Source organism: Nanorana parkeri, unplaced genomic scaffold (assembly GCF_000935625.1).
Source record: "Nanorana parkeri isolate BGI_ZX_2015 unplaced genomic scaffold, ASM93562v1 scaffold521, whole genome shotgun sequence".
Taxonomy (NCBI): domain Eukaryota; kingdom Metazoa; phylum Chordata; class Amphibia; order Anura; family Dicroglossidae; genus Nanorana; species Nanorana parkeri.
The window spans coordinates 500,317-526,377 of NW_017306789.1; the positions used below are offsets into that span (position 1 = coordinate 500,317).

General features: G+C 44.2%; 1 protein-coding gene across 2 annotated transcripts in view; it reads left to right on the plus strand.

Annotated features, from left to right (window-relative positions):
* The first annotated feature begins 8,427 nt into the window (after positions 1–8,427).
* The window catches only part of GTF2B (general transcription factor IIB), a 28,227-nt gene continuing 10,593 nt past the window's right edge, over positions 8,428–26,061 (plus strand). The window contains exons 1-2 of one of the 2 annotated variants that reach the window (XM_018561386.1): positions 8,428–8,586; positions 21,768–21,868. In XM_018561386.1, the coding sequence (XP_018416888.1) occupies positions 8,570–8,586; positions 21,768–21,868 (118 nt within the window). In that variant the 5' untranslated portion in view covers positions 8,428–8,569. Of the gene's footprint in view, positions 8,587–12,663; positions 12,681–21,767; positions 21,869–26,061 lie in introns of those variants that run through there. The other variant, XM_018561387.1, reaches the window with a different exon arrangement.

The window sequence follows — 26,061 nt, forward strand, 5'->3', positions numbered from 1 at the left end:
AGGCTGAAGCCCAGATTATGGGCATTTCTATGGGGGAGTCCCTGTGTGTTTCCTATTCAGAGTAACAAGCCCATCATCAAGTAATCCAGAACGGTAGGATTGCTCTGAATTACATGCACATTGCTCAGTGCCTGTGGACAGGTCATGCACATACAAGAAGTACAATATAGAAGAAGTACAGTGCAGGTTTGTGCACAGTACTTGTGTACTGTGTTGTGCACTTTACAGACATCAATGTTGTTCTTGCACACAATAACAAGATCACTGTCTGCATATCTGTGCAGCCTTACCTCCAGCTCCTCTCCTGTCCCCACACTCTGTCTTCTGGCCGGTGGTCCTGCCGTTTTCCATTCCCTGTCCTCTCTCCCCCACTCCTTCCCCTGGCCGGTGGTCACGTCTCCAGCTCGTACACTGCTCCACTCCAGTGGCCACAAGTGAATGAGTAGCACTGTCAGGAACTACATGTCCCACTGGAGGAGGTGCACACACAAGATATGTGCACAGAAGCCCTTGCCATGGTGAACAACAGTGCTTGTCTCCAGATCACCCCTGATGCCAGAGATTAGTGCTGTTAGACTTACTATCCATCTCCTTGCTAACAGCATTGTTGGATTGGAAAAGGACCAACTGCTCCATGCACTAGGTCCTCTGGGGGCTTTAAATATGATTTTCAACTTGTGATACAGAAAATCTAATAGTTGCCTATCCTTTTGGTGCAGTTACACCAATATTGTAGTTCCCTTTCCCCAGTGCCACTTGCAAGTATTGTATTCACCTATCCCAGAGCCAGCAGTATACTGCTCACCTGACAGCATGCTGGCTTGTCAAAATTGCCTGGTCAGGAATGCGACTGCATTATCCACTGTCCAATAATTTCTATGAAGAACTCTGGAGTAGAAGTTCTTAATTCTGACTCAAAGAAAAGCTGCATGGCAAGTCCTGCCTCCATATTGCTATGGCCGTATACTGGACTGTGCAGGACTAAGCTGTGAAATGGACAGCTCTGTCCTGCACATTATACTGCTGGAGTGCGTCTCTCCCGGTATAATCAGCGGAGCTGTGCTGTCACTGTGAGGACTGCCTGTGTTGACTCTGCGCACCTGATAAACAGAGGGAGCAGACTAGCTGTCAAAGTGACAGAGGAACATTGCTACTCATACCTGGAGAGCCACCAGTGTAAACTGCAGGAGTGAGCTGTACATTACAGTTCTGAATAAAATAAAAAGAAGCCCCTTATTAACCCTTTGGCACCAATATTTCTATTACCTCTTGTATCCCTTTCTTTCCTTAGCTTTTTTTAATCAACTTTTTATCAGTGTGCTTTGTTTTTGTAGCAACACGTTTGAAAGATGATTTGTACCAGAAACATAATCCTATTGCCTTTTATAAACGGTACAAATTACAGAATATGATTTGCACTTTTGATGAGTTATAAACTACTTTAGTTCTCAGATGAAAAAATCATTTTTTTGTTTACAATAATAGCATTAGAGTCCTGTGTCTTCCTTTAATGTGACGACTCTGACTAAATCACAGGGTGTGGAAATTACAAAAAAAAAAACTGCTTGTCAAAGGACTAAAGCGGGGGTGCAGTCTACTTGTTCCTCATAACAATCTACGTGTAGTGAAAGAAAAAATAATTTTAACCATGCTAAGAAGTGCTTCTCATTGGTCAGCCCGGTCAGGTGACTGCGCTGACCAATGAGTGCTGGAATTAGCGAGCGGAATTGAAAAACCATAGGCAAGGGCTGCGCTGGACGGCAGTATGGGGTACAGTTGGAACACCTGTACCGGCAAAGGAGCTGCTGCCCTGCTACCACAATATGGCACACAGTGGAATGGGGGTGAACATACACACAATGCCCTAATCGTGCATTTATTCGCTGGCAGAAGACAGGGGCAGCTGGGTTGGTTTGAATTTTTCTTTTAATCCTTTTTTGTGACAGCGTCTAGAGGTTATAGGTTCTCTTCATGGAGACTATGTCTTTCCAGCCTTCCAATGAAGGTGGCTACAAGCTCTACAGCCTCCCAGATCACTTGTACAAAATGAGTGGCTGCTCCCCTGCTCTACTTCAGCCTACAGCAGTGCTAAATGTAGAAAAAAAATCAACTGCCCAGCGCATTGAACTTCATGCCCCGGGTGATGGGATTTACGCATCCCTGGTCACACTGTTGGTCTGCTTTGAAATACTACCTCCATTGCACTCGTCTGTCCTTGGACTGGATGAAAGGAGTCTTTGGGTCGGTGGATATCGGCTGACATTTCTTTGCCCTATGACAGCAAGTCCCTGACTGTCAAATTTGCAAGCTCCACTTGTCATACACTGACTGGCCAGATTATTATGACCACCCCATCAGTACTACGTTGGGCCACATTTTGTCTTCAGTACTGCAGCGATTCTTCTTGGCATTGACTCCACGAGATGTTGAAAGGTGATGCGAGGAATCTGACACCATGCCTAATGAATAGCACTCTCCAGTTCTGTGAGATTTGATGGTTGTGGAACCAGCTGCCTGATGGCTCTTTCAACTTCATCCCACAAATGTTCAATTGGATTGAGATCTGGCGATTGTGGGGGCCACCTAAGAAAGGTAAATTCTCCCTCATGTTCTTGAAACCACTCCTGCACAATACGAGCACCGTGGCATGGCGCATTGTCTTGTTGGAAGAAGCCATCTCAATTGGGACACGCCATCAACATGATAGAATGAACTTGATCAGCAATGATACTTTGGTATGTTGTGCTTTTCAGACGTTGTCCCACGCAAATTAAAGGGCCCAAATCATGCCAGGAAAACATGCCCCAAACCAGAACACTGCCCCCACCAGCTTGAAGGGTTGTACTCATGCATGTGGGGTGCATGCTTTCATGCTGTTCCCGCCAAATTCTCACTCTGCCATCTGCATGATGCAACTGAAAACGTGATTCACATTGGACCACATGACTTTTTTTCCAATGCTCGACTGTCCAATCCTTGTGTTCGTGTGCGAATTGGAGACGTTTTATCTTGTTAACTGCAGACAGCAAAGGTGTTCGGCCTTCGGCTTCCATATCTCATACCATGCAGTGTACGGCGAACAGTGCATTCAGAGATCATTTGAGAGGATCCCTGATTTAAGATCTGCAGTAGTTTGTTGCTTTGTTGCCCTTCTGTTGTCTTGTACCGGTCTTTCCACTCTCCGTTCTACCCTAACATTGACTAGTCGCTGACGGCCACAATTCGCACATTCATACCCAGATTTTCGGCTGACAGTCCAGTCTTTAAAAACTTTAACAACAGCTGCTCTTGAACATTTAACAAATTCTGCTGTTTTGCTGATACTCACTCCATGGCTCCGAGCGCCAACAATCATCCCACGTTCAAAGGCTGTTAAATCGTGTTGTTTACCCGTATCTTCAGAAAAAAATCACCTACTGTCGCGGTGAACAACCTGCTTCCCTATTTATAATGGTCTGGCCCTCTCGCAACTTCAGCGCGAAATTATAGCTAATTTGCCTACAAACGTCAGGTGGTCATAATAATCTGGCCACTCCGTGTATATCGGTGTGGGGGAAGGAGGTGTAGTTTGGCATCTTCGCCTTGAATGCGAGAGGATCGTCCGCTGGCACTAGAGGGGGATCAAGTTCACAGCTACTATTCTACATCTTCAAGAGTAAAGCAAATTGGGCATATATGGCCAGCATCCACTCTAGTTTTGACTGGTGGTATTTACCAGACCCATTTCCTGGAAACAAGAAAATCAACAGGACTAAAAATAACACTTGTAAAAAGAGGACATAGGTAAAACATATGCAAATCCCTTTTTACAAGTAGTGCGCTGAAGGAAAAATAACCCATGAGGTATGTTAGATTGGTTGGAAAGAAACTTTGCGTGGAATGTTTCTATGCAAACATTTTTTATCTACTGCAGATCAGATACAAGTGATTTTTCTTCCCTGAAAATGTATGTTAGTATTTTTTTGATACAAAACTATAAAAGGACTGGTCGCTTGCTAACAGGTGTTGCTTCAATTTTAATGGGCTGACAGTGCACTCCAGTGCTGCAAAAACCACACCTTACCCTTTCTCCGGAGCGCAGCGCTTGATCGTTTGTTGTGGCACTCTGAAGCACAGATGTGTTGCCTAAAGCTGGCCATACACCTATAGATTTTCTATAGATGTTTTCTATCAGCCTTTGGCCAGATAGAAAAAGTGCAACACATTCCTCCATCTGTGCTAAACTCTGTTGATGGAAGAATCTCCCACTGGGCCAAGCTTCAGTATCGTTGCTAGTTGTCCCCGCTGGCTGTCAAAATACCTGAACAATCTGATTGGATGCAGGCATTGTTCAGGTGCTTTGAGAGCCAGCGGGGCAGACTAGCAAGATATTGAAGCTTGGCCCAGTGGGAGATTCCTCCATCCACACAGTTCATCTTAGACGGAGGAATCTGTTGTACTTTTTCCATCTGACCACAGGCTGATAGAAAAAAATCTGTAGATAATCTATAGGTGTATGGCCAGCTTTACCGAGTTGGGGTGCCATTAAAAATGAATGGCCCTGCAGTGCACTAATGCATGTAACATATGTTCTCAAAGACGATAGTGTGAACCCAACCTTACTACTGAGTCTTTGTTTTCAAGCACATGGTCAATATATTGTGTTTGGAACTGGAGTGGATTATAGGAATAATTGGATATCTGCAACCGTACGATATAACATATTTTATATACTTTCATAAACCACTTAGTAATGAAATAAAAAACGACATTATAATTTAAACAAGATCTCCAAAAAAACATGTTATTAACATTTGCAGTGGGGCACTGCAAAGGTTAAGTGCTTATTTGTGTCTAGGGACAAAAATAAGTCATACTCACCCAAAGTTCCGAGCCGGCCAGCTGTCACAGTGCTCCCTCCAGCCTGTCTCCTCCACAGCAGCATTAGAATCTTCCTCTTTGTCCTCACATTTATACACAGTGTATAGACGTAATGATTTATGGGACCGTAGATTGCTGCAGGGGAGGGGGAGAGACACTGGAAGGAGCGGTCTAATAGGTCAGGTCTGAGCTTCGGGTGATTATAACTTTATTTTTGTTTTAACCTAGACACAAAGCCTGACTGCAAGGGCTAATAACATTTCCTGGAGTTCTTTCATCTGCACCTAGCTATAATTTCTACAACTGGGCATAAAGTCAAATGTTACTTCCTTGCAATCATGGCAACAGCACTCTGTAGTCATTGTGTCCTAATTCTCATCATTCTGCTCATGCAGTTGACTCTTTGGTGTTGTCAGGAATTTTTGTCAGATATTCTGAATGGCTTTGTATAGTAGGCAGAGGCTCTTGGGTAGCACTCTCAGGAAGGTCACGGAAATAGATTATCCCAGTGTTTCTTCTATGGTTGTTCTATGGCTGTGACAAAATAATTAACAAATACCACCATTTAAACTGGAGATAATTAAAGACCAATGTAATTTTTGAGTTAGCATTCCACCCCCCATGTTGCTGGTTGCTAGGATGCTGTTGACTCACAGCACTGCTGGTTGCTAGGCCACTGTCATCTGCACAGCAACATAACAACCAGTGACACTGTGTGGCCTAGGGACTGAACATGCACTGAGGTTGGAGTTTCAGCGGTATGGGCATGCTCATCACACACATTACCATCTCACTTTACATGTTCTACATTTTCCAACAACCATGTAGTACAAGTGCCTGTATGGATACAAATTGGATAGTTTACATAGGTCCTCGTATAGTTCTGCTAAACGTAAAGGAGATTGTACTGTGTATAGTGAGCTTTTAGACTACCCTTAGCCACCCACTCATTTTGGCACCTCAGCAATAAATCATTATGATATTATTATACAGGATTTATATTGCATTATAATATGCGCCGCGGTTTAAAAAAAATAACAGTATAATGCAAGACAGGAGGGTTGGGGGTCCTGCTTGGAAGAGCTTACAATCTAAAAATTTGTAAAATACACTGCATGGCCAAACAAGTCGCCACCTGGACTTTGGGTGCTTTATGGTCTAGGGTTGCTTCAGTTGGTCAGTTCTAGGTTCAGCAAAGTTATGTCCCCAAAAAAGAGTTCAGCTGCCTACATGAATAAACTGAATGACCAGATTTTTCCTTCAATGGATTTTTTCTTCCCTGATGGCACGGGCATATTCCAAGATGACAATGCCAGGATTCACCGGGCTCAAATTGTGAAACAGTAGTTAGGGGAGCATGAGACATGATTTTCACACATAGATTGGCCACCACAGAGTCCACACCTTAACCCCATTGAGCATCTTTGAGATGTGCTGCAGTGGTCCAACTCTCCCATCATCACTACAAGATCTTGGTGAAAAATACATGGAACTCTGGACAGAAATAAATATTGTGACATTGCTTAAACTTATTGAAACAATGCCACAGCGAATGTGTTGTTATCAAAGCTCAAGGCGGTCCAACAAAATATTAAGAATGTGTGACTTTTTTTTTTTTTTGGCCAGGCAGTGTATATTCATTGGAGACCCACATTTCCAACTCCACCACCAGACCTTTTTGGAGGACACCAAGTACCTGCACCTCCGTAAGCACTGAGTGTGAACATAGAGCCAATACAATGGTCTGTGTAGAGCTGGAAATATTATCCACAAGCTTCATCACATGATGCAGATACCATAAAGGGTTCTAGTAACCTCTGCAGCTGTAAGTGAAGCAGTATCTACTAAATCGCTTAAATAAGACATCACTAAGCAGTTGACCTCCTTCTGCTCTGCATATGACATGCTTCAAGCAGGTTTTGCATTTCCATAGACTAGCAGGGGAATGCAAAACCCTCTGGAAGCAACTAAGGGCTATTCCCAAAGCTGCCGAAGGCAGCCGAGTGAATAACCGAGCCGAAGTGAGCCGAACAACGTTTGGCTATTCACTATGACTCAGTACGGCTGATTTCAGCCGCACACCGGTTGCACTTCGGTCAGACAAACATGCTCTTGTTTTCAATTGTTATTTAATGACAGATCAGCATTTCCAGGGCATTTGGGGACGCTGATCTGTCATTACAACTGGGCGAAGCCAGCCGTCATTTGTGGGGCCGCCCCCAGCTGTCATTTGTGAGGGTTACGGCCGGCCCTTCGCCCTGCTTGGGCTGTCACTTTGGTTGAGTCGAGCATATGCCTTTGGCTAGCCTGACCCGCTCGGCCGCCTTTGGCTGCTGTACGGGCTATAGTGAATAGCTCGTACAGCAGCTCTTCGGTTCGACTGAACTGAAGGGCTACTGGGCCGAAGAGAGCACAAGGATCATCCGAAGCTACAGCTGGATCTTTCGGCTCCTTTGTGAATAACCCATAAAATGTCAGCTGACACAGGTCTGTACTTACCAAAATGTTTTCATCAATGTAAATACTTTCACCAGCCTCTAATTGTCTGATTATAGCTTCCAAACAATCTCTTGGTTTTCCAAAGAATTTGAAATTGTCTAACAGTTTTACTGTAGGATGTTGTGTTTACTAAATCCCTAAAGTGTATCTAAACCCAGAATCAAAGCTGTGATATAATGCACCTTACTGGTCATTAGATGTTGTGGATGCATGTGTTTACTTTTTTCAGGCTTTCTCCCCCTTAGTTTTGACCTGGTAACCAGTAACACACCTCCTGGCCTAGAGCAACAACACTCATTCACTGTACTGTATCTATGGAGGAGAAGCGTTGTCACACTAGTACAGGACTACAGAACATCATCTCAATTCCACTGAACAAGGTGGAGGTGTTGTGTTATTCACAAATGGTGGCTGGGAAGGCTGAGGACATTGTTTGAGATTTAGATTAGATTGAGATTTAGGCTTAGTACACAGGAAGTTCCAAGAACTTCAAAAAATGTCCATGAGCATCAATGGGATTTTGTCTGTACTTGCAGAATATGTACTTATGCTGGCTATACACTCAGCACTTATGTTCTTGTTCAGGCCTGTGGTATAAATAAGAAACAAACGGCTTGATTCTTTCATCCAAGCTTAACAACATTGGTGGAATCTCTCCTGCCGGCTATTGTGTTCAGACCGCAGATGCTCGTCGCTGTCAGAATACATGAACATTGGCCGCAGTCACTGTGCAGCCGACAATATATATCTTGTCTCGTTTAACAAAAAGGGATAGAAAAGTGGAGTGTCGTTATAAGGAGGGGGCCACACACTGCTCGAATTTTGGGCGTGTCAGCAGAAAACAAACGCTGGATCTAAGGACTGGTAAGCTGCACTATAAGACATTTTTGTTCTCCAACAGCCACAAGTATCCCCCTTCCTTCCCCCAGGAAGTATAACTCATCATGCCCCATATCCTCTTTTCTCCTGTCGCTATACACAACATATCAAGTTGTGCGCGTCGAGCATGCGCACCAAATCGACTTACAGTGACTCGCCAGACATTCGATAGTAAACTATCACGAGCACGCATGCGCAGTACAGCGGGAAGCGAACAATGAGTCGTTCTGTGCTCGTCGCCGCCCCATTTGAGCCACGTGACCGAGTTCTATAAAAGGAGAAACGCGGTGACTGCCAGATTACTGTACCGGGGTCAACGGACGCCGTAACAATGGCGTCGACGAGTCGGTGAGTGGCTCGGCTCTTCTCTGTGTTGCCGGACTCTGGTGTATCCGTGTGAATGTCACCGGGTGCCAAACATAGCTAGGCTGGCCTGAAGTCAGCGTGGTGACTGTAGCAGTGTCTGCAGTCCGGGTACGTGTGTGTGACGCGGCTTTGTCCCAGGCTGTGGGGCCCCTAACATGGAGCCCGCGGGGCCGCACACCAGCCACACTCCCAGGGGTTGAGTGGCCAGCAGATTACTTGGTGCCTAAATAAGTTATTTCCAGCTGTTGTATAAGTGCATGCCGTGCCTTCTGGGACTTGTAGTCCTTTCGTAGCTGTACTGTGTACAGGAAGAGTGTATAGCCTGCCTTGTGCCACTGAAGTATAGGTCCCTACCCTAGAAAGCTGTCATAGACCTAGGGCTCATGTCCAGGGGTGGCCAAGCTTGTACACGGTGAACCTTTATGCCTGCTAGGGAGCTGCAGTTGCTGCATAGAGCCCCCCCCCTACTGCTTGTGCTGCGTTTTCTTTTTCCAGCGCACTGCTGTGTGGAGACCTGAATAAAGTGTACACTTTGTAAACTCAATAAAGTTTTTTTTTTTTAAATAAACACCTCCCCAGCCTGACCCCAGATACTGGCCCACACTCTAAGCTCAGCGTTTTAACCTGCGGGCTAGTGTGAATGAGCCTTTTATCTGGCAAGCCCTTGCACTGTGTAGCTGATCTAAATAGGATTGTAGTGTGCATGGTCGGCCTTGTACAGTACGATGTATCAAGACGCTACACAGAAGCAAGCTGCTATTGCCAACCCCAACCTGTGAAAATGCCGGGTGCCTGGCTGTTATGCTCACGTCTTTAACTGCTTGAAGACCAGGTGTTTAGATCCCCTACCTGGCCAGGCCATTTTTCAGTGTTCAGCGCTGCGGTACTTTGACTGACATTTATTCCGTCACGCAACGCTGTACTGAAATGAATTTTATACCATTTTTTGGGGACAGATAGAGCTTTCTTTTGGTGGTATTTAATCACCACTGCGGGTTTTATTTTTTACTATATTCAGGAGAAATTACTGAAAATTTTGAGAAAAAAAAGTTTTTTTTTACATTATGCTATAAAACAACTAATATTACCCACTTTTTTGGTAAAATATAAAAGACGGGGTCACGTCGGGTAAATAGACACCAAACATGTCAAGCGTAAAAATTGCGCGCACTCGCAAAATCGCAAAAAACTAGCATACCCAAAATTGGCCATAGGCGACGCTTTAAAAGCTTTTACCGCTCATCAGTTTAGTGTTATCAGTGATTGATGGCCCTAGAACTATTGCTCTCATTCCGACGTTCGCGGCGATATGTAACATGTGCGGCGTAATGGGTGCAATCGTCGTTTTCGCAGGTATGCGCACCTGACGCATGTTTACATGCGTGTATGTAGGGGTGGGGACTTTAAAAAAAAAAAAATGTTTTTTTTCTTTTTTGTGTAACTTTAAAAAAATTGGGGGGCGGGGGGAAACTTTACATTTTTTTACAATTTTTTTTTTTTTCACTTAACTTTATTGCTATCACAGAGGGGGCTGAGAAACCCCCTTATGTGATAGCAAAAGAGGTGACAGGTCCTCTTTATGGAGACATCAGGGGGTCTCCAAGACCCCTAATGTCACCTAGGACCCCCCTGAAGAAGCTGATGAAGCACAGATCTGCTTCATCAGCTTCTCAACAGCATCTGAAGCTGGAGAGTGACACAAGAATGCGGAAGTGATGTAATATACAACACTTCCGCATTCTGACAGCGGAGAGGGCACCGGAGGGAGCTCGTGTACCGAGCTCCCTCTGATCCCCTGTGACAGAGGCACTATGCTGGTCCCGGGCGGATGTAACAGGACGTGTATACACGCCCAGTTACATCCAAGAAGCTCCCGGCAGGCCGTGTATACACAGCGGCTGGCCGGGAGGTAGTTAATCACTCACAGACCAGGTGTTTACACCCCCTTCCTGGCCAGGCCATTGTTCAGCGCTGCGGTACTTTGACATTTATTCCTTCATGCAACGCTGTACTGAAATTAATTTTATATCATTTTTGGGGACACCTAAAGCTTTCTTTTGGTGGTATTTAATCACCACTGGGGGGTTAATTTTTACTATATAATGAAAACAGTACCGTAAACGTAAAAAAAACAACTTTTCCCTATGTTATAAAAACATTTATTCTTACCCATATTTTTGGTAAAATATAAAAGACGGGGTCATGTCGGGTAAATACACCAAACATGTCAAGCTTTAAAAATGCGCATGCCCGTGAAATCGCAAAAAAAAAACCATACTCAAAATTGACCATAGGTGACGATTTAAAAGCTTTTACCGCTCATCAATTTAGTGTTATCAGTGAATAATGGCCCTGAATGAGTACCCCCACTCGTTCACATTGATATGTAACATGTGCGGCATTACGCAATCGTCGTTTTTGCACGTATGTGCCGGCCATGGTGGCACACTAAGCTGCTGCCAGTACGGCCCCATCAAAGTTTATCAAGGGCTCATAATGTGCAAATGCTAGAGTAGGGTAAGGATGTGCAAGGGCTTGGTGCGAGCTTTCAGCTGAGCCCGCAGAAAACTGTCGTGACACATTCCATTTTGACCCAGTCAGGTGCGACTGGGCAATCCCTGCCCCTTTGTTGCTTGTATGCCAAGTCAGAGTAAGTGTTTGCAGCAACATGCGGCTTCGCTACTGGGGTGGGGAGTGTCAGTACCACTTGGCTCAGAATGGGTGTGATGGATTAAAGCAAGGCTGGACAAATCCCAGGAGCCAGGTTACCAATGCTCCTTAGAAATTACAGCCGGCATCCAACATTTGAGGTTTTCTCTTGTTGCGGTCACTGGAGGCTCCTGGATTGGATACAGGCTCCTGATTTCCATGTTCATTTGTCCACCCCTAGTAAAGGCCTTTTTTGTTTTATAGGGGTACTGGTGTTCTTTAATACATTCTGAATCATTGACCCCAATTTAGTAAGGAAGTTAGGGTTTTAGTTACTGCAAGCGGCATGTTCACAGGTGAAGTCAGCGATGGCATTTTATGCATTTCTTTCAGTACATTTTTCCTTTAATGATATTGTGTCGATGCACTTGGATGACCAAATGCATTTTGAGACCAGATGAGATGCTCCAGAGATCATTCAGAATTAATTGCAGGTGCCTTTTGACTTGCTTCTAGCTGATTTTTACCTTCCCATAGACCTGTATGCTGAGAGAAGTTGTTCTGAATCAAACAAAAGCATGTCAGCAGAAGTCCCCACCGACAAGCAACTGACAATTTATGGTTTTGTATTGTTTACGCTCTGCAGTGAACCATTGAATTGTTTCCGCTTGTTTAAATGTTCAGATTGGGCTCAAGTCTGGTGTTCTTACAGATATGCACAGGACTAGGTAGTCTGTACTATTCATTCATGCGTAATGTACAACTTGGACACCATAAGCCTGCACTGCTGCTTTGCATACCTCCAGAGCTGGGAGGTGTCACTTCTTTGCAGGCTATATACAGGGCAATCTAATATTTACCAGCTTTTGATGCAAACATTTTCAAATTATTCAAAGCTGCCTACGCAGCGGTTGACTTCTCTTTTATGGTAAGTTTTCTGAATTCCTTAGCTTTAAAAGCTACTTGATATTCTTGAAAAATTGGCCATATGTTTGGCCATCGATTAACAGAGACCATGGGTTATACACATGCCTGACCATGTGTTTGGCCATTGGTGAGCAGAGATTACAACTGACTATTGATGAGCTTGGGTTTGGTGTGAACCCAGTTTGCTCAAACCCTTCTAATGACCAACGCATTCTATTCCCCCCAGCCCAGTCAGTTGAGGCAGGGACATTCCCCACCCCTTTGTGATGCCAGTCATAGCTTTCAGTGGGCTTGGATGAAGTGGGTTGGTTCAAAGTCCATCTGACTTTATAGGTGACTATATCTACTGCACTATGTGTTTGGCCATAGATGCGCAGACATCAGCCTGGGTGACAGGTAATGCATTGCTTCCCAGCATAGGCAATGTAAAGCTGGGCATGTGTACGGCTGTTCATTTAGCTGAAATTTGAATTGTGGGTGACCATGCCAACAACCACCCGGTGACTGCTGTCAATCAGCCCTCAGTCCCTGTATGGGTATGCTGACAGCTGCAGCTGCTGGCTGTCAGAACATAGCATTTGGCAGGGGGGATTCCTCCAACTGCGCTATTTAGCATTGATGGGGGAATTGAGTGATTTCTCTCATTCTGCCTGCTGGGCTGAGCAAAGTAGTGTTTGTGTATGGCCAGCATTACACTCGTTACATGTGTAGTGAAAGGTTGATTATCCATTTAGATGACAAAGGGCTCATCCAGTAATGGCTTGTAGAGATTCTTAGCATGGTGGATAACTGTAGACTTTCCACATACATTGTCCTCTACAGTGTGAGATCATTTCTGTCCATATCACAAGGGAAAATCTGGATGTTTTTGGCTCGGCTCTACACTGAATTCTTTAAACTTATTTGATCAGCCCTGGCACAGTAAAGGGATGGAATACGGGTGTATTAATATAATTTACAATAAAAAAATAAAAATAAAAAATTCTACCTTTTTTGTAGACACATCTGGAAACGATTGTGCTTGAGTCTTGAAACTGAGGTTGAAAAACACTGCTGTAAACAGATGGACATTTGGGTGGGGAGCTTTTACATCGCTCGTCAATAGAATATCTGGATTTAATAATGGTCTGCAATTCTTGCATTGCTGAGCTATCGTTTGAGTTCTAGATAGCTGGATTATTTATCTTTAACAGGAACATTTTTTTTAGGCCTAATGGGTTCACCTTGATCTAAAGAAGTAAAGTAATATATGACCACATTTTAGCAAGCTCACGCACAGGACACCAGAATTGTCATATAATGAGGCGGAGGGTCTCGGCAGGGGAGAAGTGCAGGCGGTGCAAGCGCTGAGATGTGTGGGCAGCAGAGGCGCATTGTGGTTCCCCAGAAAGCAGCCAAATCTATAAAAAAAATTTAAAGTGCAGGACCATGCCTCCTCCAATTGAGGGGTGGGTGCTGGTACCGCAGCCTGCCCTTCGTCAATTTTCCTGCTTAATAAATATTCCTTTGTCGAAACAGCTGACCAATAGATTCACTTTTAATTGCAGATACCAGTTTCCCCTAGCTACATCGAAAGGATGACCATGACTTTGCTGTCAGGGTGTTTGGTGCAGCCAGTCCTCCTTGGATCAGCTGCTTCCAAACTTCCTCCATGCAGACAGAAGCAGATCCATGGTGGCTCTTGTGCTGGGACTACCCAGTGAAGTAAATGCATTTCACATGGATCTGCATATGTGTTCTAGTCAGAGCTGCCCGTGAATACAAAACATGACCAGAGCCTTTCTATAGATCTTATGGAAATAGGAAGGACTTGGTGCTCTCACTCAGGTTGCGGCTCCTGTGCATTAAGCCCATCCTGGCTGGACCTCCATCCCATCAGTACTGCACACTGTCCTCTCTTCTCCTGTCTGCTGACCTGGAGGGGTTCAGAGGTTCTCTTCCGGAGAAAGATGTGTAGGCGGCAGAATCGCAGTATGGTCCCCAAGAAGGCTGCCGCAAGGTCCCCAGCAAGCGAGACATTTCGGCAGCCGAATCTTTAAAAAAAAAAATTTGAGTGCCAGGTGGGGGCCCGTTTCTGACTACATGGGCTTGTAAGTGACGTGCTTTTAAGTGCATGGGTACAGTCTTCTACCTGCAGCAGTCTGCAAGCCTAGTTGCCTCGCCAAGAAGTGGGGCCATTTTTGCAGAAAGACCTGACACTTCATAGAAGTGTTGAAGCTTGCCTGCTCCTTCCCACCTACCACACCTGCGTATTGACCCATCACTTTGATGGGCTGCCTCACTGGTGAGAAGTACTAGGAGCCTGCACGCATACCAGACAGCAGTTTTTGCTTTTAGATGAAATATATTTTTTTCCCAAGAAAAGACTTTCATAGTAAACTAACAAATGCTTCTTGTTAGAATATGGGCTCCAAGTAATTGCTTCACTTTCAATTCTTGAGGTTTTTAGTTCTCCATAGTGAAGGATCCTCTTGTTTTAGTCATATGGAGAAGGTTATTGTGGTTTATTTCGTAGCCCATAGTTGTTTGGAGTAAGCTTTTAAAAAAAATAAAAAATGTTAAATTCTTGCAGTGGTTAAGTGTCTGGGGGAAAAATGGCTATTTTGCTCCTGGAGGATATACCCTGCCGATGGAGGATATACCCTGTACCATCACTGTTGTGAATTCATCTGACAGAATCTCAGTTTGATTGAGTGGTGGTGATTGAGTGGTGGTTGTGAACAATGCAATGTTTAAGTTGGCCATACACTGCTCACATTTCTGCTGATTTTGAGCTGCAAGTGGTTCTGTCGGCACCATTTCACATAAGCTGATTTTTCAATCAACTTTTGTCGAAGAAGCCAGTCAGAAAACTGTCGGCCAAACAGTGACCGAAGGCCAGTAGTTGCTGTCTGGGTATTTTGAAAACGGCGGCTGCTGGATGTCGGAATACAATAGCACAACAGGATGGGGCAATTGTTTTCATGTTCAACCCTGCTACAAGTGTATGGGGAGCTTTAAGTCGGGTACTCGGGTTCGAATTTTGTCCGGTTCCCGATAAACCAGCTGAAATTTGTACTGTGGGTGCCGCTGTTGGCACTTTTCTTGCCCAAAATCCCTTGATCAGCTGATCGAAGGATCCGGTTGGTAATTTCTCGGTTGAACGGCACTATTAGTCACTCAGCTGCTAGCGTCTGTGGCGGTCACTGGCGGAATACAATGCAAACAGCATGGGGGTTCATCCTTCAACACTTGTAAGCGTTGATGGGGGAATCTGTTCTATTTTTATCATGCAGCCTGCGGGTTGAACAAAAAAGAGCCATGTAAACCCGACTTCTGTTGCCCTGGCTTTGTTTGAAGACAAAGGAAAAAACTCCATTATGAAGTGCAATAGTTATTTTTTTCCTTTTAATCCTAAATAAGTGCTTTTTTTTTTTTTCTGTGATAGTTGTGCGGGCACACTGCGCACGCAATGGCTGTTCTTTGTGTTTTGTGGAACACGATCATGTTGACACAGCAGGTTGTGTGCATATAGATTACATTCTATATATTGCAGCAGGTTCATTGTGTTTTTCTGTACCAGGCAAGAGCACGGCCCAGTTATGTATAGATAATTGTAGAGAGCAGCATGTTTACACCGGACAGACCTTTTTAGATGGGTGTATATGAAAGTCTGAACATACTAGTTGTATATTCACTAGAAAATTGAATCCTGAAAATGATTGTTTTTAACAGAGAAAGTATGTTTGAAATTGTTACCTATCTTGCCTAGTAAGCTTTGACAGAAGTTTATTTGCATGTCAGTTCTCAGCAAGCGTTTCCTGATGGGGACATAAGTGGCCCATACAAAACCGGCTGGATGCCATCATAGCCTGAGCCCAAAATAGTGGATGAAGGGTAATGCTGGTGGTGAGATGAGATGGTTCACCTTCGTCCACAGCATATGTAATACAGATTCTGGCACATAGCGCCATGCTTCAATTCATTAAATAAATCAAACAGTTCACATAGTAAAGATTGGTAATGTGTTTCATCTGCTCATGGCTTTAGTCATGCGCTACGACTACAGCTGGCCATACAGTAGACGGAATTTGCACAGTTGGTGGCACTGTCGGCACCCTTTTGGCAGACATTCCTTTTTCAGCCGGTTGGAAAATCTTCGAACAAACTGAGCCGGCAGCCAATGGGCAAGTCGGGTATTCTGACAGCAGCAAACAGCAAGAAATTCCTCGATCAACGCTCGCAAGTGTTGCAGGAATTTTTCAGTTTGTGGCCGGAACAATGAAAATATTGGTGTATGGCCAGTTTAATTATGTGAGCGGCTAAATCGAGTTAGCAGTTTTTTACAATGTGAACTGTTTTCTTAGTTTAATGTAGAGTTGTGCTGGAATCTAGATTACATGGGTGGACCATGACTGTGTAATGTGTATTGAAACGGGCACCTATAATCTCTATTGGAAGCACACGTGACAGGCTGACAACGCAGAAACACAACTGGGAGAATGCTGGTCATTGCCCAGTAATTGGACCTTAATGGCAGAATCACCAGGTATTTCTCCCGGTTGGGAACTGAAGGACACGAACGGTATAATTGGATAATACAGTACAGATATCGGGAAATAATCACTACTGTTTTGGAAGTTTAGTTGCCAGGTAACTGGTTTTCCCCAATCATCTTGCATGACATCATATGAGAGGACAAACAAGAAATACTTAAGGGAGGCACCACAGCCTGCTGAACCTTTCTACCAAAGGTTTGGTCCTGACTGTACACCATTACAGGATCAACCTGCTCTCCAAAGGTCTGAAAATTCAACCAGGTGGCTGCCTTATAGATCTGTTCTGGAGAAGCCCTCTTTCAGCCGATGACTAAGCCAAAGTCCTAGCAGGGTGCATTGTAAAACATTCTGACTAAGTAATTTTGTTTGAGGTTCCACAGTTGTTTTTTCTGATCCGCCTTGCTATTGTGTTTTTTGTTTAGTTTTTTTGCTCTAGTTCCCTTTCTTGGTAGAAGTAAGTTTTGATTTCCTACAGGCTTTTGTAACCTCTAGTTGTCAGAAGACCTCTTCAGATGTCTAAATTGTTGAAGGCTGCCTCTTTCATTAGTTGGGTTGGTGGAAAAACATGTTCCCTGTCCCAAATAGGAGGACCCTTTTCTTAATAGGGGTCTGGAGTGTAGTTGAGCCCAGAGCTGTCTGGATGTTTAATTTTGGGGGTTTTCTGTAAAAAGATTCTCCTGTGAATAAAGTCCACTACGTACCCTAGGAAAATCATTCTCTGTGACCGGGTCAGGTGGGATTTCTCTTGATGAGCCACTAAACCTTTTAGGTGGTCTGTTGCCACTTGTAGATTGTTCTGCAGAGATTCCCCCAATTCAGCATAAAAATTTGCTAGAACAGGTATGGAACTGTTCCGAATGGTATTGAACTGAAAATGCATTGCCTCCCTTGGACCTTTGACTGCAAATCTTGGGAACGTTGTTGAGAATTCACTGATGGAGATATGCATGTAGGCATCCTTGAGGTCCAGAGTGGCCATGTACATTTTTGGGTAGAGCACATCCGCAAAACAAATCTACTCCATCTGGATTTTTCAATTAACTTTATTAGTTTTTTTAAAGGTTTCAGATTTAAAATTCTGTGCGTTTTTTGTTCCGAAACACATGAGGGAACTAGACCAATTACTTTGTGAAAACAGATTGTCCAAGAGAAAGGGTTGTTCATGCCTTTTTTTTTTTTCTTGAAGGGACATAGCTTTTAAAGGAGACCTGCTGGAGAATTCTATCCAGTAACCCATCTGAATTAATTGAGTTTGAATGGGTTGTCAGTTGCCACTGTGGGAGGAATTGGCTGTATTTGGGTATGCACAGGTACACGCATACAGCCTCGTACGGACATAAATCCCTGGATGCAGGACTTGCATCCAGGGATTTATGTCCATACACTTATGCGACTATGCACAAGTACTGGCATATGTCCATATACATCGGTGTACAGCCATTGACTTCTATGGAAGGGAGTATGCAGCACCTGACGCTCCCTGGTGTGCAGGAAATTACATTGTGTAAGCTCAGCAGCCAGCGTGCATGAGCCCAACTAATTGCAATCTGTAGTATACCTGTTTAGAAAATAGCAAATGATTAATGTATTAGACACAGATTGCATCTCTGCGATTCATTCTTTCTTACTGTAGTCTTTAACTTCTGACCCAGATATTTTAATGTTTGACCATGTACCCATACTAATGCTAGTTGATGGATTTTGTTTTACTGCTTTGGAGCTGGAGGCATTCTCGCATTCTTAACACATTTTTACAACCATTTGTTAGGCGTTTTTTCTTTTTTAAATTGCATGTAAAAAGAATCTATATGATTTAGTGTAGTGTTAAGACAATAATTAGTTGAGTCTTTTGTAGACCTAGACTGTTGTGACTGGCTTTAAAAAAAATAGATTTACTATCACATGCATTCTAAGGGCTTGTGCCGGTTAGTTGCTGGAACGCACTGCATTGCATCCTGGCTGGCTCCCTGCATTCTGGGGTGGATAGGAGCTTGGCAGTGCCATGAAGTCAATGGCACTGCAGCCACACCCCCTGCCGAAGTGCGATCGCCCGCACCAGAACACGCAGCACATGGGTGCCTGCATTGCAGTCCAGTGCAACCGGAAAAATGCTGCATGCACTATGGCCTCATTCACATGGGGCTAACTCGGCCCGTACACATCTGTGCGGCGTGCACACCGGCTGTTCCTGGGATGGACAGATGCTGCGTGTGATTGCGTGCAGCAGCTTGTTCTTACTAATGGAAGAAGACTGACATTTACTGTCATGCGCACACCCAAACTGCACATCCGGGTGTCTGTGCTTGGATGCAGACAGGATCCATCCTGTACTGAGGGGAAACCGCGGGTGGGGGGAGAGGAACAAAAGAAGCACCGCGATTTTGGCCGAAAGATAGTACTTTCGATATTTTGCCAGAAGTGCCATTTTCGTCTGATATTTTTCGGCATCCGAAATTTCGGTGCATCCCTAGTTGTAACAAAACAGCGCTGCTACACGGTGGACACCAGCCTGCACCTGGTTTAGCATGGGGGGTTAGTGTGACCAAGCCTTTACATTTTATTAGTTGCCTCATCTTATTACTGATGTCTGTCCACTGAGTGTTTTACGTAAGATATCTCTAGCATATGATAGTCACCTGGGACATTTCGTAGACATCAGCGAGAGGTGTGGACATTGTGGGAGGAAAAACACTGATTAATGTCTCCGTGCCACATTACTCTGGGTCAGGACCTACATAGAAAAAGGCCTTCACGAAGTATGCCACTCCACCTCATGTACAGGTGAGCTGGGAATATCCGTTCTAGAACCCCCTTAATTGCATACACCTCTAGATTATATTTCTAGCAAAAAGCTAATTTTGCTGTCTTCTTAAAACAAATGCTGATGTAAAGTTTATGTTGACTAACATTTTATCCGGACTTCCTGCTGTAGTTACTGAATGTATTCATACATTTACAGGATATTATCAAAATATGACTTCAAAGGTTTTATAGCTGCTGACTGCATGGTACTGCAATGTCGTTCTCCTGTAATGGTTCTAAATGAGAACTTGTGCTCCACTTTGAAGGGAGTAGCCTCAGTTTGTACATTAGTAGGGTGTGTTCTGTTTTGTGACTGCTCTGCTTGTTTGATGAAGTTAATTGGGTAGAGTATAGCTACACTTTATTGTATAGAATAGTTTTACTACTTTGGCCATGCTCACCTTTTCAAAAGATGGTAAAGATCTACATAATACGTTGTAAGGATGTATCTTGGCAACTAAGTGGAATTTCATCAGTTCTACAAACAGTAGGTTTAAATTATACTGGTGAGGTGAACTAACCTGAATAGTAAAAACCTGACGAATGGAGAGCATGCACCATGGTAGTTGAATCTGCTTTTATTTCTGTAAATCCAAACGGATTAAAATAAAATTACTAAAGTGTGAGCTGGATTCGGTACTTAGATTGAAAAAAGAAAAAAAAAAAAAAAAAGATCAAGTTCAACCTAACTACACTGCTCAAAAAAAAAATCAAAGGAACACTTTAATCGGAGTATAGCATCAATTCAATGAAACTCCTGGGATATTGGTCAGTTAAGTAGCAGAGGGGGTTGTTAATCAGTTTTAGCTGCTTTGGTGTTAATTAAATTAACAGGTGCACTAGATGGGGAACAATGAGACAACCTCCAAAACAGGAATGGTTTTACAGGTGGAGGTCGATTGGCATTTGCCATTGAATACCAGAATTGGCAGGTCTGCCACTGGCCGCCCTGTGCTTTTCACAGATGAGAGCAGGTTCACCATGAGCACATGTGACAGACGTGAAAGGGTCTGGAGAAGACGTGGAGATTGTTATGCTGTCTAACATCGTTCAGCATGATCGATTTGGTGGTGGGTCAGTGATGGTATGGGGAGTCATATCCATGGAGGGACCCACAGACCTCTACAGGTTAGACAATGGCACCATGACTGCTATTGGGTATGGGGATGAAATCTTTGCATCCATTGTCAGACCCTACGCTGGTGTAGTGGGTCCTGGGTTCCTCCTGGTGCACGACAATGCCTGGCCTCGTGTGGCGAGAGTATGCAGCCAGTTCCTTGAGGATGAAGGCATTGATTCCATTGAATGGCCCCCCACGCTCGCCTTACCTGAATCCAATAGAACACTTCTAGGACATTATGTCTTGGTCTATCTGATGCTGCCAGGTTGCACCTCAGTCGGTTCAGGAGCTCAGTGATACCCTGGTCCAGATCTGGGAGGAGATACCCCAGGACACCATCCGTCGTCTCATTAGGAGCACACCCCGACGTTGTCAGGCATCCATACAAGCACGAGGGGCCATACAACTGAGTACCATTTTGAGTTGCTGCAATTAAATTTCAGCACAGTGGACTAGCCTGCTGCATCATTTGTTCACTTTGATTTTTGGGGTGTCTTTGAATTCAGCCCTCTGTAGGTCGATTCATTTTTCATTTCCCTCAAATGATGTGGCATCCTTTCATTCATAACACATTACCCAGTCCAGTATACAGTAGATATCCAGCATGATATATTCCCTCATTCAAATCTGATGTGTTTTCAAAGTGTTCCTTTAATATTTTTTGAGCATATTTATGTACCTTAGTCTACCTTAGTCTATCATGTTCCAAAGGTGGCACTGCTGTATTGTTTTCACTGCAGAATGGACAGTGTTGACAGTTACAGGAAGAACCAACAGGTAATAACTCTGCATCAGGAGGGACTCCACAAACAAACTCTTGTGTTAATGCTATTGACATACTGCAGCATATGTCATTAGAAGAGAGGTGTGTGTCAACTTATAAAAGAAGTTGATCATCCCATAGACAAGTCCCACTACATGATCTGATCCCTGCGTAGTCGGCTAATGTTTGGCCACCCCTAGGGCATGTTCATATCTGTCGCAAGAAGAAAAACGAAGAAAATCTGTTATCCTGAACAAAGCATATTATATTTGTGGCACACGCCATGCCAGATGTGTACTAAAAAAAGTGGTATTAAAATACTTTAAGCTTTTTATGACTTGTTTTTTTTGCCTTTTTCTTTTAGTGTTGATCCAAGAGTCACCTGTCCAAGCCACCCTGATGCTATGCTTGTGGAAGATTATAGAGCCGGGGACATGATCTGCTCTGAATGTGGATTAGTTGTAGGTAAGATAATCTGCCCGCTTTATAAAAGAAACCAATATCAGAATAAGAAAATGAAATCGGGGCCAGAAAATACATTTTAGAAACAGTATGTTAGCTGATTATTTCTCAAATACAGTGCTGTCATCTGCTTGGCATAATTGTTCTCATCATTTTGAGGCAGAACTATAAAAACTGAATTCAAACCTTGAGCTGCTGGCCATAGCAGCCAATCGTGCATCGTCTTTTTTCTTTTCTGGCAATCAAAGAAATGTTATTTGAGGGACGGCTCCACTTTTGCTTTAAAGCGGATATAAAGTTAGTCAAATAAAAGATCGCTGGGAGGTAGGGATTTTTGCAAAGTCTCTTTTATCCAAAAATTCTTCTCCTCCCCAGCTATTTTTTTTTCTTGGGTACACTCTGCCCCTTCACCACATCTCTGTGGGTCTGGTGCTGGGGGAAGATGCAACTCTTGTGAACATGTACAGGAGTTGCATAATCGGTGGCCACCCAACGGCCAAAGAGGACTTCTGGGAACCCAAAATGTTGGTGGTGAAAATGGCAGTGAGGGACAGAGCAGGGAACCGGAGATCGATCTGACGGTGCTGCAGAAGGGCACACCTTTAAGGCGTCCTAAGAAGGAACTTTACACAACGGTGTACATCCACTTTAATATTGGCCCAAATGTTGTCATTTATTTTAACATAATAAAATGCCAGAAGGACAGATGCATATGTGTTAACCCAGGTTTGGACATTTGCACAGTATCCAGTTCAATAGCATGCATATATTTACATTTCTTTATTGTACAGGGGTGTGGAATTCCTATCGCCCGACGCCCGGGACATGTAGTTTTTATGTACATTTAGTCCGCCTCCAGACAAGCAGAGCTGAATGTACATTGTGGAGCCGCTGCTCATTTAGTACAAGTGATCTGATTAGATCACTTGTATCAAATTGAGCAGCGGCGATCGTGTCTGCCCGCACCCCCCGCCGTGGTTTTTGGGGTCCCCCGCTCTCCTGGGAGACCCGAGACCACGGCACAACGGGTGAGCCATAGCGCCCGTAGAGCAGACTAAGAACGTCTGCTTTACGGGCTGCGTTCTGAGACCGCGTTGCTGTAATCACAGCGCCACCTGTCTGTCAGGAACTGCACAGAACATCTGTTCTGTGCTGGAGGGCAGGTTCCATAAAGAGAACTTGTTACCTCCAAACTATCAGGGGGAATTTAATACCCCATGTGATAGGAATAACATTAAGTGGAAAAAGTAAATAAATAAAAATTTTAAAAGATATAAAAAATAGTAAAAAATTATGAAAGTAAAAAATAAAAATTAAAACCAACCCCGCTACCCTGCCATTGCATGCAAATAAACGCATGCGTAGGACATTCTGCATGTACTTTGAGATTGCCGCTGCCATTCCATGGTGGTAGCCAGACCTCAGAATTTTCTTACACACACACACGCACACACACACACGCACACGCACACACACACACGCATTAAAGGGTACGTTCATTTTCCCAGGTAATATGGAAAAATAAAATTACCTAATGAAATCTGGCCCCTTCGCGCCCAAACCACCTCCCCCCTGGCTATACGTGCCTTTCGACGAACAATCCCTCCCCTCAGCCAGTATGGATGTACTATCTGTACCCCGTACTGCTGTCCAGCGCAGTCCTCCCCTATGCATTTTTAATTTCGCTCGCAAATTGCAAGCACTCATTGGTCAACGTGGTCAGATGACTGCGCTGACCAGTGAGAAGCTCTATTTAGCACAGTCAAATATGTTTTGGTTAGGGGTGCACCGATAATAGTATCATTGCGATAATAGTATCAGTACTCGTACTCGCCCAAATGCTCCGATACCTTCCCCGATATTGGAACTTACGTCGAGATGAAAATTTCCTCTGACAGTGTCGTAGGGGAACATAGAGCCAGCTTCCCGTGCAATCAGGAAGCCATGCGGCAAGTAATAACCCGCCTCCTGGTTTTCTGATTGGCTGGGAAGCCGGCTCTTTGCTGATTAGCTGGAAAGCTGGCTTCCTGGCCAATCAGCATCGAGCCAGCTTCCTGGTCATTACTCGCTGCCAGGCTTCCTGAAGCAGGTTCCCTGGCGAATCACGATCAAGCAGGCCAAACAACATGGAGCAGGCTTCCGTGGCAATCAGGACACCGGGCGGGATGTCATTACCCACTGCCCGGCTTCCTGATTACCAGGGAAGCCTGCTCTATGCCAGCGGAAGCACCGTCATTAGTATTCAGTGTCGGCGAGATCCGAAAGCAAAATATCGGTACTCGATACTGAAACCTGTGTGTGGAGATGGGTCGGCCAAACAGTGATGGGGAAGGATGTGGTGTCATTACATGCTTCTAGTGGTGAAGAGACTGATGACCTCAGGCCTGTAGGATGCTGGCTCTGAAATGGCACCCAGGTGAAAGTAATGTGCCTGAGTCTTGCACATATGTATTACGATAGGGAAGGGCGGGGGTAATCCACATACCTTCCCATTTTCTATGTTGCCTTCTCACTAGATGAAAGGAAATTGTCCACATGGAGGTATTGGCTTCTACTTTTTCAAGCAGTGTTGGCTATAGCCCCATTTGTGCACCCACTTATTTCCATTGTCAATAGCTAGCTCAGCATGTTGGGTAAAAACCCATGTCCAAATAAATGTTCCCTCTTAAGCCATCATCTGACAGCTCCAGGAACATGACTTGTCTGTGTTGTGAAAGGTCGGTACAGGTACCACAGTGTTCTCAAACTATGGCATGTGTGTATGGAGGGGAGTGGGTGACCCCTCCAGCTGAATGGCTTTCTGTTATAGATACCCCCTCCTTTTCTTGAGCACTCAGGGCTAGATTCATTCAGTCAGGCAGAATGAATTATAAGGCTAATGTTCTCTTGACAAGGGGCATTTGTGATGTCATGTGGACTTAAATTGTGATCAAGTGGTTAATCATAAGCTACTATAGCCGACACTATTAATAACTTTATTTTGGCAGCACTTTGGTTCCAATGACCTCTGATCATGAAAGGGCTCAACTGCAGCTAATGACTTCAAGCAGGTCAAATGGATCAGTCCGTGATTTCAGAATGATCTCCAAAGCGTTCCAACCTCAAAACTATAACTGATGCACCATTTCTAACGAGCAGAGGGGGCATTACACCAGAATCAACACGATTTATACATTGTGTGGGGTTTATACAATCTGAAAATTTGTATAGTTACTTTTCAAAGAAATGGCGCTGCATCAGGGCAGTGTGAATTTAGTCGACTCATGTTTTGTCGTAGTTTTTGTCATCTGCACGTTTTCACTGATCAAAACTGCAAAAAAAAAAAGTTATTAGGACTAAAGGTGCCCATACACTGCTCGATTCTCGTACGAGAATCGGGCGAAATCCCGCGATCGTACAAGAATCGAACAATGTGAACTAAGATGTGCGACCGTTTCTACTGTACGGTCGCACGTCTTCTGTCGAGCCAACATGTTCGAAAACCGATTCTCGGCGGGTTTCTAGCCTGCTCGCCTGATAGCTGCGGAACGGGCCGGTGTGCGCACGCGCACACTGCCCGTTCTGCATTGCAGTCATCGGAAGCCCGCCCCTCAGTGGGGCGGGCTTTCGATGATCGCAAGTACGATCTGCCCGTCCAAGGTGGGCAGATCGTACGGGCTTTCAAGAAGCATACGACCATCGCAAGACAAGAGTCTTGCGATGGTCGTAAGGTGTATGGGCACCTTTAAACTGAGGAAGATGCATTGCAACTTCCTCTACTGAGGATTTAGCTGACAAAACAAAACAAAGATGATTAAAATGCGACAAACTAAAATGTGAATTTTAGTCATCTGAAATTTTTTAGTTTTGTCAACAATCTCCAGTAGAGGAAATTTTTCCTCATAGTTTTAGTCCTATTAACTTTGTTTTTTATTTAGTTTTAATCAGTGAAAACGTGCAGATGACGAAAACTGACAAACATTTTAGCCGACTAAATTAACACTGCATCAAGGTGGCATCCTTCAGTTCTTTGTTTGTTTTTTTTTAAAACCTTTTTTGCATCTGTGATTTTACTGCAATTTTGCCGCGTTCCGGAGCTGTTTTTTAAGCTCAAAGGGCTTTTAGGTGCATTCCAGACAAAATTAGACATTCCGTATTTCGCGCAGTCCGTTCTGGTCTGGAACGGACTGCGCTGGTGTGAACAGAGGCCAGAAATG